Genomic DNA, 12,740 nt, shown 5'->3' on the forward strand with positions numbered 1-12,740 from the left:
GGGCACGTCAGCAGCCCCACCCCGGGCGGATTTACATACCGGGCCACCTCCCACTTCCCCCACGCGATCATCCCTCGACCGCCCGGGCCGGGAGGCGGCTGCGGCCCGCCCGCTGCAGCGCTGGGAAAAGTTACTTTGCGGGAGTTTGGGGCGCGCCATGGAGGCGCTGCGCTCGGCGGGCCGGGCCATCATCCGCAGCCCCAGCGCCGCCAAGCAGTCCTGGGGCAGCGGCAAGCACAAGAGTGAGTGCGGGGCGCCGCGGGGGTGGTAATTCTCCCGGGGGCGCAGCCCACACCCCCCCCCCGGCCTGGGGCCGTGCCCGGCGCTGCGCCCTGCTGGAGCCGCCCCTGGCCCGGGAGCAGCGTTCGCTCGCTCTGCCTCCGCCGCCCGCGTTGCTTCGGGAGGGTGCCCGGCTGGCAGCCCCGGGCGCCTCTCCCTGCCGCTGGCCTGCCCGGAGCAGGCAGGAGGGGAGCCCGGGGGGAGAGGGCTGCCACTCGCTTCCCGCGACCTGAGTGGCGAGAGGGTGGAGGGGGGCTTGTTCCCTGGCCGGATCACCAGGCTGTGCCTGGGTGGTGGGCAGGTGAAAACTCCTCCTTGTCCTTTGCAGCCAGGCAATGGAATCCCTCCTCTGCCCTCTGCTCTTGCCTTCCCAGCGCCCTCCTGGCGCAGAGAGAGGCCAGCCCCAGGCACTGCAAAACAGGCCCCTGTACGTCTATCTGATCTGCTCCCCTTCGGTGCCACAACCCGGGGTGCTGAAGGGCTGGGTAATGTGGGGGCTGGCTGCCATGGGGCTGGAGCATGTGGGATGGATAATGTGGGGTGTTGGGTAACTGGAGGTCGGGTAATCGGGGTTCTGCTGTATATCCAGGGTTTGCCATTTGTTTCAGCACTGCCCCTATAAAACTGGTCTAGTGCCCTATCCCTGCCTGCTGGCTGGAGGGTGGTTTAGGGCATACCTCGTGCTCCTTCTGTCTGGCACAGTCCCTAGCCCTGTGGTGCTCAACCAGTGCTGTAACGAGGTAGCTGCCTTGTTCTGAAAATACATAGCTTTTGTTCAAGTTAATTAGCCACACTTATTTATTAGCTGCGTTGGGGCTACTGTGTTGGACATCAGGGCCCTAGCCCCACTTGGGGGCCAGAGCCCATGTAAGAATGGTGAAAATGTCCTCAGCCCACAGATGAATGAACAAGCAGAGTGCTGGAAAGCTGGGTTAATAGTTATTTAAGGTGCAGGAGGCCGCAGTGTGTGTTGTGTCTAGTGACGCGTGGTTATTTGGCCACTAACCAAGGCATTCCTCTTCCTAGTGCCCTGAACCAGAGCCCCATATTTTAGGAGTTGCTGCACTGTTCCTCTGCTGGGTGAGGCTCTGGGAGGTTATTGGCCTGCCTGGAGGTCTTCAGCCAATTTAGTGAGTCCCCTTCTTTTGTTTACCTGTAAAATCCCAGAACTCTGTATCTCTGCTGTCGTACTGTTCCTGCCTGGGCTGGCTGACTTGAGTTCCTTTGGGGGGTGGGGGGAAAGAACCCAGTTCTTGACCCTAAATGTAGCCTTTCACAAACAAACCACCCTACTCCTTCTCTGCTTTGATAGCCTTTGAACTGTTCTCCCTGGTCCAGGTTTTTATTTTTTCCTTTTTTCATTTTCAATAATATAGTTGCTGCATTTACTAGAGAAGAATGGAGTGTAACTTGCTAATTGTGTGGCCTTATCCTAATGTGGTGTGGCAGCTCATAGTGTGTGTGTGTGTGTACACACACACACACACACACACACACACCCCTCTCTGCCGGCTGTCTGGTTCTGGAACCAAGTTTTCTCCAAGCCCACCCTCTGGCTTGGCAGATACTAGCCCTGTGCTTCTCTTGAGAGAAGTCACAATGACCTTCTGTCCTATCACTTGCAGAACTCAGAGGTTCTGTAGTCATCAAAAGGTTAAGGCTCTGCTTGTGGGATTTCTGGCTTTGGTTTAGTTGTACTTTGATAAAGTTAAACCAGTGGTTAACTTGTAACTTCGGGTTTATTGGCTGGATTAAAAATGTTTGTTTTCTTGTTGCAACACTCAGGATACTAGTTTGTTTTAAAGTAAAGTCACACCGTGGTGCTTCGTTTTTCATGTTCTGCTCAGTGTGGTCCTGGATTCTTGTCCTTTGGACAGAAGCTGTAACTTGAATTCACCAGTGGCTGGGCACCTGCCATATATACACAGAGCCTTGGTTCCTTTTCTGGCTCCCAGACAGTAATGAAAGGGGGGAAAATTGAACTACTTTCTTCTTCATCTTAGTTGTTTTTAGTATTATGATACTCTGGCCTGCCAGATGTCTCAGCCTTGGTGGAAACTTTGACTCCTCTCCCAGCATCTAAACCCTGTGTGTTTTCTCTCATCTCTTCTGCTGCAGCTTGGATGGGAGTATGAGATGTTCACTTCCTGTCACGTGTCCCGTATGCCTCTCCCTCTCTCCATCCCTTAGGTGTGTGCAGAATGCTGCCCCCAGGATCTCCCTGGGTGGCTGTCCCTTACCTTTCTGCACTGGTGCATTCAGCTCAAGCTTCTTGTTTTCACTATGCTGATCTCAATCCCTCTGCTCCAGCCAGGATTCTCTGTTTGGTTCTTTTGTCTCCTTCACCCACTCACTCCTAAGTCCATGCCCCAAGTCTGGGAACAGCCTCCTGCTCAACACACTCTGAGACCAAGTGCAACTGACGAAGTGGGTTTTACCTATGAATGCCGATGCCCAAAGAAGTCTGGAAGTCTTTAAGGTGCCACAGGACTCCTTGCTCCTTTTACTTTAAGAGCAAGACCTCTCCTCCAGTCCGCCCTCTTCCAAAAGGCCTGAAGTTTTACACCAGGGGTCAGTGAACCCCGGCACAGGTGCTAAGAGTGGTATGTGAGCCAAGTTTCGTTGGAACACGAGGCGGGTGCTCAGCCCCACCCTTCCTCCCCCATGCAGCCGGGAGCTTGCTCAAAGCCATGCCACCTGTGAATTAACAAAAGACCAGCTAAACAGGAAGCTCTGCCTCTCAATGTATTTATGAATGAAACTGGTGTAAGTAGGATTACCGGTGACTTTAAAAAGGTACATAGAGGTTCAAAGATCAAATTTCCCCATTCTGCCTCGGAAAAGTTGCTTACCCATGTATTAGCCTGTCACTGCCCCATTCAGGTTCTGACGTACCAGGGTGAATATGCGTAGACCTGTCTGTTGATGAGATCCTGGAACGACCTGAGATTTTTCTCCATCTCCCTGAAAGCTGTGTGAAGAAGCTCATGGGAGGAGAGAAGTGGGTTTTACAGTAAGTGTTCTTGCTCCTGTGCCAGAGCAGGGCGTAGCTTGCCTCCAGCAGGTGTGCGGAAAAGCCTTGCAGCGTTTCCAAAGTACTCAGATCCAGTCTTACAAATAGTGTTTTCCTTTGCCAGATTTCTCTGTGCCAGAAAAAAACCCTAATGTCTTGAGACTGCGCTGTATAGTGGCAAGATCAAACTCCTGGTTTTTTTTTTTAACTAAGCCGGTGAGATTTACTCCAGATCTTTGTGCGTCCTTTAAGGATTAAGAGGCTAGTATCTCTGGATCTGCAATGACAGCCCTGCTGCTGGAGATCATTCTTGGCACTGTGTAGGAAGCTTGCAGTCGATGCTTTAGCTCTGGTCTGAAACTTGGTACTAGGCCTGTAGGGAGTGATGTGGGAGGGATTTTTTTTTTTTTTTTGGTGACAAATACCCAGCAAGATAGCTAAAAGTGAACTGGATTTTGTGCTTAGACTGAAGCTGTTGGGACTGTATTAAATTGTCTTGAACAAGCTTGTGAATTGCATAAGAATTATTAAATAAAAGCAGGAGTTTGTGTCAATTGCAACAAAGACATCTGCTGTGTAAATGAGGGTGTAAATGCAGACTGAATAAATGCATACTGCCCTGTTGCAGAAAGGACTCTCGGTTTTGAGCATGTGTGATTGCATTAGCCTTTTTAAGGCTTCAGGTGTGTTTGTACAAGACCTAGCCTTTGATTCTCTTCCCCTCCTCCCCACCCCCCAAAAAAAACCAAACAAACCCATGAACTTAAGGATGGGCACTAGCAAAAAACCTTACCTTGGACTCTGTTTGTTTGGAGACCCCAAGATAGGGAATGTTTCTGGTCTGAACCAAGGTTCCTTTGAATTTTCCATCCCTGGGGTGGAATCAGCTTTATGTGCACCAATGCATATGTGGATACGTACCACCACTAGAAACACATGCTGCTGGATGTGTAACAGCAACGAAGGGTCCTGTGGCACCTTATAGACTAACAGAAAAGTTTTGAGCATGAGCTTTCGTGAGCACAGGCTCACTTCATTCAGCTAATCTCTCTCCTAGGTGGCCACGCAAGGGCTCAGCTTACAGGAACACGGGTCTGAGGGTATCTAGTACCTTCCATGTGCTGTGGTTGTACACGTGTTTATGCACACTTTTGCTAGAAGATGAAATGAGACAGGTAACCCCAACTGTTCATCCTCAGGGGGAGCATCCATTGGCTTGCAAATGCTTCAGGGAAGGGTCACCTTGACACGTTTGTGGATTTGAAACAGAGGAAAAGTGTCTCCTGTTCTGAGAGGTGCAGAGGAGAACAAAAGCAAGTTGTGCTTGCAGGGGTGCAGGCGGGGAAAGTGTGTATGCAAACTGTGGCTGGTGTGTGAATTGAAATTGTGTCTGAGGTGCCAGTGAGCTGTTTGTGCTCATGAGATGGGGGAGGGAACGTCAGAGCAAGTCGCTCTAAAACCAAAGCGTAAACCACTGTCAATTTTCCAGCCTCACTCAATTTTGAGCAACTGTATGTTGGCTTGAAAAACAAGAGTCCTGTGGCACCTTATAGGCTAGCAGATATTTTGGAGCACAGGCTTTTGTGGGCAAAGACCTGCTTCGTCAGATGCAAAGCTTGTGTTCCATAATATCTGTTAGTCTGTATCTTCAAAAACAACAAGAGTCCGGCAGCATCTTACAGACTCACTCCGCTACCTCTTTGATATATGTTGGTTCAGCTCTTGTATCTAAATCAGTTGTGAGATGCGCGCTATAGAGCTCACCAAAGGTGTGACAGTCTCTGCCTGTCTGTGCAATGGTGAGGCTGTGCAAAAGAGTGGAGAGCTGGCAGGAAGTGCTGCTCATCCAAACCAGGAGGGGAGTGGGAATTTCCTGGTGTTTTTTTTCCCCACAGCGTGGGGAAAGCTTGTTCTCTGCTCGCCTCATAAGCTCTTGGAAGCTTTAGTGGGGAAATCCAGGGGTGGGAATGAGTTTGGTGAGGTTGATGGAAAGATGAACCACGGCCCGTGTTTGTGGTAACCAGTGGCTTCATGCAGCCATTCAGGAAAAATTCGAATGCCACCCAGCTGATTACCAGAGCCCCTACAGCTAGGTTTTGTGTTCTATGCGTGGTGCACCTTGGCACATGCCTCAGTGCATGTAAAAATTTCTCTTCACACCCGGATGGAAAAAAATCCATGGATGGATGGAAAAGATGAGAGGGAACATTGGTCACGGTTCCTGCTACTGCTCGGAAAGACCCTCGCTCTGACTGCTGCCCCTTCCTGGGCTACAAACTGTCTTCCTCTCTGAGCACTTCAGAGGCTAAACTGAAATCAAGGAGCTTCCTTCCCATCCAGGTGCTGCTGTTAGCCATGGCCAGCTACCTGTCTGCCTCTGAGCGCTGTCCCTTTCAGACTGCCTACTGTGGGGCTGAGTCAAAGTGCATCCTGAGCAGTGTTCCTTGTAAGCTGAGCACTTGGGTGGCTGCTTAGGAGAGTCAGGTTCCACCCACCTGATAACCAGGGTGCCCACACCTGGCAGCCTGTGTTTCTATTGGTGGTGCACAGCGCCACAGGCCTCGGTGCACATAACAATTTATTCCGCCCATGGATAACTGGGGGAAGAAAATTAGAGGGAACACCTGAGCAGCAGGATCCTCTCCTGTGGCGTCTGGCAGTACTCCTTTGGGTACCCCCTGCCCCACCCTGTCCATCCAATGAACAGAATAAATTTAATGTAGAGCTGTGCACCACCAGTAGAAACACATACTGCCAGCTGCAGGCAGCTGTGGGTGCTCTGCTAATCAGCTGGGTGACACCTGAATCTCTCCTGGGTGGCTGCCCAAGCCCTCAGCATATAGGGAACACTGGTCTCTGCCCTCCACTCCCTCAAAAAAAACAAACAAAAACACCCCACTCTAGCTCTTACCCTGAATACGCAACCCCTAGAACAAGATTGCTGAGTTGCTTTAATGCCCAGAGAACAACAAGAAGTCTTGTGGCACCTTATAGACTAAAAAATATTTTGGACCATAAGCTTTCGTGGACAAAGACCCTCTTCATCAGATGCCTGAGTGGAGGGGTGGTTTCAGAGGGGTATTTCAAGAGAGGTCCCAGTAAAAGGGAAGGCCAGAGCTGACAAGGTCTATTCAGCAAGGTGGAAATGGCCCAGTAGCAACAGGACTTATCAAAATTTTAAAAATCAAATGGAGAGAGAAATCTGAGCTGCAATTTATTTGCAAATTTGACTCATTAACCATGGATTAAACAGAGACTGGGAGTGGCTCGCAGCTTACAAAGGCAGTTTCTCTGCTCTGGGTGCTAATATCTTCCCATTAGACTCTGACAAAGGCTCACATCCCCCTCTCTGATCTGACTTGTTTTTTTCCTCTTTTGATAAGTACTGTTGATACTGGGCCATTCCACCTTGCTGAATAGACCTTGTCAGCTCTGGCCCTCCCTCTTACTGGGACCCCACTCTTTAAATACCCCTCTGAAACCACCTCCCCACTCCCGCATCTGATGAAGCGGGTCTTTGCCCACGAAAGCTTATGCTCCAACATATATTAGTCTATAAGGTGCCACAAGACTTCTTGTTCTCGAAGCTACAGACTAACATGGCTCCCTCTCTGATACTTCTCACCATTTAATGCCCAGATAACCTTTCCCAGCCCCTGAGAGGCGCTGCACTTGCCACCCCTATCCCCAGCATGCAAGCGCAACGCAGCTTTGGGGGCGGTTTGTTGGTTTTTTGCAACCTGTTGGAAATGGAACTTCTCCTCAGCAGTCTACTCCTCCCTGCTTGTGTTAACAGGGTTGGCAACTTGCCATTTTATCTCGTGCTTCCTAACCTCCACCGGTCTCCTCCAGGCATCGAGTATTAAGCCTGGAGGAGACAGTTCTGGAGCCCTGTTTTTATGTGAACCTCTGCTGTGTTTAAAAAATAAATAAATAAATAAATAAAAAATTTCTAGCCTTCCTGATCCAGAAGCTGGAAAAGGGGACCCCCCCCACTGCTCCCAGGCTCACCACCCAGAAGGCAAATTAGGACAAGGTGTTGTAAACTGCTCAGGTCACAGGAGGTCAGAGTTGGCAACCTCCATTCCAGGCCTCTGAGAGCCGAGATTGGCTGGTGCGGTTTTTCCCAAATGGTGTTACCCAGAACTCCGGGGTTCTGCGAGAAAATGCCATTACAATGGCTGACTTCTGTGTGGCTCCCTGCCCTGGCGCTGCTGGAACAGTAGAACTGAATTTAGGGCGGTGGGAGGGATCCGGTTGTTAAACCAACTGAATTAGTTCTGTTTCAGCAGCGATGGGAGGGAGCTCTAGAAAGCCCCTCACTTACCCCGTTCGCCCTTCACCCCTGCCAGCAGAAAATCTTCGTGCCAGCCTTCCTTCTCCTGGGCACACGTGGCTGCCTGGCATAAGCTCCCCAGCCAGCACTATGGATGGGTTAGTCCCAGGGGCCAGTTTGGAGCTGAGGCAGGTTAATTGAGGGCTGTGGGGGGTTGGACTGAGAGCAGTTAAGCCTGTGGGTGGGTGGGTTTATGGGATGGGGGGTAAAACTTGGGGATAGGGGAGCAGATTTGAGGGCTGAGGTGGGTTTCGGGGGTGGGTAGAGCCTGGGAATGGGGCTTCGCAAAATTCTTTGGCGTTTAAGAAGGTTCTGTAGCCAAATAAAATTGGGGAAACGCTGCACCAGCAAACTGTAGTGAGATTTCAGGGGGCTTTAAAAGCCACCTGCCAGGAGAGACTATTCCCCTTTCCAAAGGCATGCACTGTAAAGATGACCTTGCGGCATGCATCCCTCCGAGCTGGGCAGGAGCCCTTGCGTTTGGTGCAGGGAAGAGGTGGGTTGGGTGGAAGAGAGCGGCTTGCAGAAAGCCACAGAGAAAGCTATTGACTGAGGAGCAGCAGATTAAACAAACAAGGGATATCTGGCTCTTAATCTGCCTTTTTTTTTCCCCCTCCTCCCTCCCAGCTTAGGCTGCTCTGAGAATGAAAAAGCCCCTTGAGACTGATATGTTATGTCCCTTGCTGGCAGACCTTCAGATGTATTGCGAGAGAGGTGCTGGTGCCTCATGTAAGCTGTCCCACCCTCGAATTGACTAGGTGGGAAGCCAAGGCAGCCAGACTTTCTAACACAGACAGAATTCAGCCCTCCTTGCGCTGTGTCTGTAAACAGATGGTACCAAGTTAAGGAAAGCATCTGGCTTGTCCTGGGTTTCCTGTTGAACTTTGGGAGTGGGTCATCTGCACAGCCCCAAGGGTGGGGGCAGGGGAAGCTCTTTTAAAACAAAGCCTGGCTAACAATAGCATTCCTGGTACAGTGGCTAGTGAGAGACTCCGGCTATCTAAACAAAATTGACTCTCTCGCCTTGTCCCACAGGCTGGAGGAGCTGTGAGTCTGAATGCAAGACTCCCCCGCCTCTGGGAACCAACTGGGTGTTCCAAATTCTCGTGACAAAGTTTACTGTCCAATGCTGCGCAGCCCCTGCTTTGGTAAATGACGTTCTCCCGTGTGACCCTGATGGAGATGGATCAGTCTAGTAGATCAACAGGGCTAGGAACTTGGGCTGTTTTCCAGTCTGGCTCTTCCCGGTGGCCCACTTGGACTCCAAACTCGCATTCCCAGGAATCCCAGCCTGGGTGAGGGTTCTCTGATTCTCCCGTGGGAGCCATGTGTGTGCCTGGGAGTAGTTACAGCCAAGAAAGACACTAGAATCCATTGCACTAACATTCAAATAGCTTCAGTGCTTCTGCTGTGCTGCAAACCCTCTATTTATTTATTTATTTTAAACCAGTTGGTGGTCACTCCTCTTTTTCCTTGTCCCTTGCCTGCTGTCAGGCTAGCATGTGGTCCTTTTCCTGGGCTGCCTGGTTCAGTTGCACATATAAACAGCACATCTAGTGGACCCCCTGATACCACTACCCTTGAATATTCAGGAATATGGGGCATTATGCATCTGCTCATCAGGAGAGAGCAGATGGACACAGTGCAGGGGTGACATGATTCATGCCTCTGACCACAGCTGGTAGGTCAGATTCCAAACCTCCAAATGCAGACGCGGGGGTGTAATATATCGCCAACGGAGCTGCAGTCTCTGGAGAGCGCTGACCTGCGCTAGCCACAGCGGATGGCTTCTATGGATCTCCTTGGAGAGCAAAACCAGTTTTGTCAGGTTCAGGCAGGCTTGCTTGTATGTTCTCCCCCAAACAACGAGTCCTGGCTTGTATCGCACTCAGCGGCTGATGACAACGCTTGGTAAACCTCAAAAGTGGGAGTAGTTAGTTTTTATCCCAGTCTGTCCATCTTCTGCTCCCCCCACTTACTTGTGCTTTTGAAAAGACTGATTTGCAGTTGCAGGAGGGGAAGGCCCTTGTTTTCCTACCTGGCATGTATCTCTGGCTGCAGAAAGCCCCCAGGGTTGTCCTGGAGACCTGGCTAAATTGGGAGTTGCTTTTTCTGAGGGAGGGAGATGGAGGAGCTGTGTTTTTAGCAATGGTGTTCAAAGCTGTCTTCATTCATAAAAGATCTAGGACCTGGTAAACCTTTGTGTAATTACAGTGCTGGGCATATTGTAGATGCCTGGGTGAGCACAAAAAGAGGCCATGTCATGTGCCTGTTTCCTTAACAGACTCTCTGTGTCTGACTCTTAATGCAGGTATGTTTGTATGGTCACCTCACTGACTTTCTATGCCCTGTTTGCCTTACAGTGCTGCACAGAATCCACTCCCTGTATGTAGGGTTTCCTTATTTAAAATGGGGAGGGGGGGACACTAGACTTCCAAGCCGAGGAGAGCCAATCCATATGTATATGAATGCAAGTGTCTTTATTCCTGAGCCTTCAGACAGCCTGCAACAGCTGAACGACCATCATCATTTCAATAGTGGTATTTCTTTGAAACCTAATGTCAGCCTGAGCACTATTGTGTTCTCTGACTTTGGGTATGTCTACACAGCAAAGTTATTTTGAAATAACTTTGCTAGTGTCTATGCAACACAACCACTATTTTGAAATAGCAGGTGCCTTATTTCAAAATAGGTAAACTTCATTGTACAAGGAATAGCACCTGTTTCAACGTAGAGGCTGTGTAGACAGGGAATAGTCTATTTTGAAATAAGCCATAGTGAATCGAGTGGTTCTATTTCGAAATGGTGTCTACACACAATAGAGCCTATTTTGAAATAAGGTTTGCTTATTCCAGGGCTTCCCTGTAGTGTAGACACATTGTTCTGAAATAGCAGATTTTGGAATAATAATTCCAGAGTAACTTTGTTGTGTAGACATACCCTTTGACTGTGTCTACACTTGCATTCCTCTTTTGAAAGAAGCATGCAAATAAGGGAAATCAGAAGTGCAAATGAAGTGCAGATTTACATATCTGTGACCTCATTTGCATATTATTTCGAAAGAAAAGCAGTGTAGATGCAGCTGTTTCGAAAGTAAAACCCATCTTTGAAAGAACCCGTCTTCCTTTAAAAAAAAAAAAAAAAAAAGCGGGGGGGCGGGGAAGAAAGGCTCTTTCAAAGGTGAGTTTTACTTTCTAAAGAGCTGCATCCAAGCTGGTTTTCTTCTTTTGAAAGAAGCTGTTTCGAAAGAATTTGCGCGAGGTGCTGGATATGTAAGTCTGCACTTCATTTGCATTTTTGATTTCCCTAATTTGCATGCCTCTTTCAAAAGAGGCATGCAAGTGTAGACACAGCCTTTGTGTTCTTCCCACCATCCCAGAGTGCCGGAGGTCCCAGTGACCAACACCTTTAGTGTCCCTGCTATCTGTCACAGGGATGCAATTATGCTCTTACTGTACTGCAGCTGGAAGGAGGCATAAAATAGTTTGATAGCTGCACAAAAAACAAGCAGGCCCTGCACCACCTGAAAGACTAACAAATTTATTAGAGAATGAGCAAATTTATTGGGTAATGAGCAGTGTGTAAGACTCACTTCTGATCTGGAGCAGAAATAAGAATCTAGAGTTTGTATAGAGTTGGGTGGGGGTGAAGCAGAAGGAGAGGGGGGGAAAAAAAAGCCAGGGGTAGGGAAGTAAGAGCCACCTGTCATTAATAGGACCAGTGGAAGAAGCAAACTAAATGGGGTGGGAGCCATTCCTGCTTATATCAAAGGTGGGGACATTGCCCCAGTAATGGTTCATTACTCCCAGGCATTATTGAGTTCAGTGTGAAAGTGAATGGACAGTAAAACCCTAAAATCTAATGATCTGCTTCTGATGTAGCCCTGGCAACATCTGTCCTGCAGCATGCTGGCAATGTAGCCCCAGGGCAGTCTTTTTTGTCTGGGTCCACATTTTTTGCTCAAGGTGTAGGCATGTTCCAGAGAAAATAATACAAATGATAAGTGAATAAAAAGATTTTTGGGGTCCACTCGAGACCATCTGGATTTGGCCCCTGGTCGGCTGATTGACTACCACTGATGTAGTGCTTAGGTTTCAAAACGCTTTACAGGTCTTCCCTGGAAAGGTAGAGGGTGAAACTATATCTGGCTCCAAAACACAGCAGAGCAGGTTCCTCTCCACAGCCTGTCATTGCCCTGAATGAGCGGCAGGCAGTGATGTCTGAGTCACTCTGCAAACTGCTGCCTTTCCCTGCTCTGCATCATGGCGAAGTCACCTTTGGGTGTGGAATTACACAGAGGTGTTCTCTGGGGAAGCATAAATAACAAGCAGTCCTTGTAGCACCTTAAAGACTACCACATTTAGTAGGTTGTGAGCTGTCGTGGGTAGGACCCCCCCCTTCCCCAGATTATTGGGGTACACACTCTAGAATCCAGGGTTTCTTACAGAGAGCCCAGGGGAAAGGGAGGTTACCTGTCACTAGCCAGACCAGCAGATGAAGCAAATTAAGTTATGTAGGATGTGCCCCGTTTCTGAGAACATCTAAGTTGGGGAAATTGCATTGGACAGGTGAGATCTCTGTTGAAGCCTAATTTAAACGTGTCAGATTTGCAAATGATTCCAATTCTGATGTCTCCCTCTGTAATCTTTTGCACAGAGCAGAGACCTGTGGTGGAGGCTGTGTTGTGGGGCAAACCTGCCGCTCTGCTCAGCAGAGGAGAGGGTAGTGAGGCGAGATTGTGGCCTGGGCTGTCTTTAGGCATGTCATAGAAACATAGGGCTGGAAGGGACCTCAGGAGGTCATGGAGTTCAGCCCGTCACCTAAAGCAGAATGAACCCCAACTAAATCATTCCAGCCAGGGCTTTGTCAAGCCAGGACTTAAAAACCTCCAGGGGTGGAGATTCCACCACTTCTCTTGGTAACTCATTCCAGGGTTTCTCCACCCTCCTGTTGAAATAGTTTTTCCTGATATCCAACCTACGCCTCCCCCTCCAACTATAGACCATTGCTCCTTGTTCTGCCATCCCTCACTGCTGAGAACAGCCTCTCTATCCTTTAGAGCCCCCCTTCAGGAAGTTGAAGGCTGCTATCAAATTGTCCCTTGCTCTTCTC

The 12,740-nt window shown here is 49.3% G+C and overlaps 1 protein-coding gene across 2 annotated transcripts in view; it reads left to right on the forward strand.

Annotated features, from left to right (window-relative positions):
* Positions 1 to 58: 58 nt before the first annotated feature.
* LDLRAP1 (low density lipoprotein receptor adaptor protein 1) overlaps positions 59 to 12,740 on the forward strand; it is a 50,865-nt gene continuing 38,183 nt past the window's right edge. For both annotated transcript variants that reach the window (XM_074976488.1, XM_074976489.1), the window contains exon 1: positions 59 to 242. In XM_074976488.1, coding sequence (XP_074832589.1) covers positions 158 to 242 — 85 coding nt within the window. In that variant the 5' untranslated portion in view covers positions 59 to 157. The remainder of the gene's footprint in view (positions 243 to 12,740) is intronic.

The sequence above is a fragment of the Carettochelys insculpta genome, chromosome 24, assembly GCF_033958435.1.
Source record: "Carettochelys insculpta isolate YL-2023 chromosome 24, ASM3395843v1, whole genome shotgun sequence".
In the NCBI taxonomy this organism is placed as follows: Eukaryota; Metazoa; Chordata; order Testudines; family Carettochelyidae; genus Carettochelys; species Carettochelys insculpta.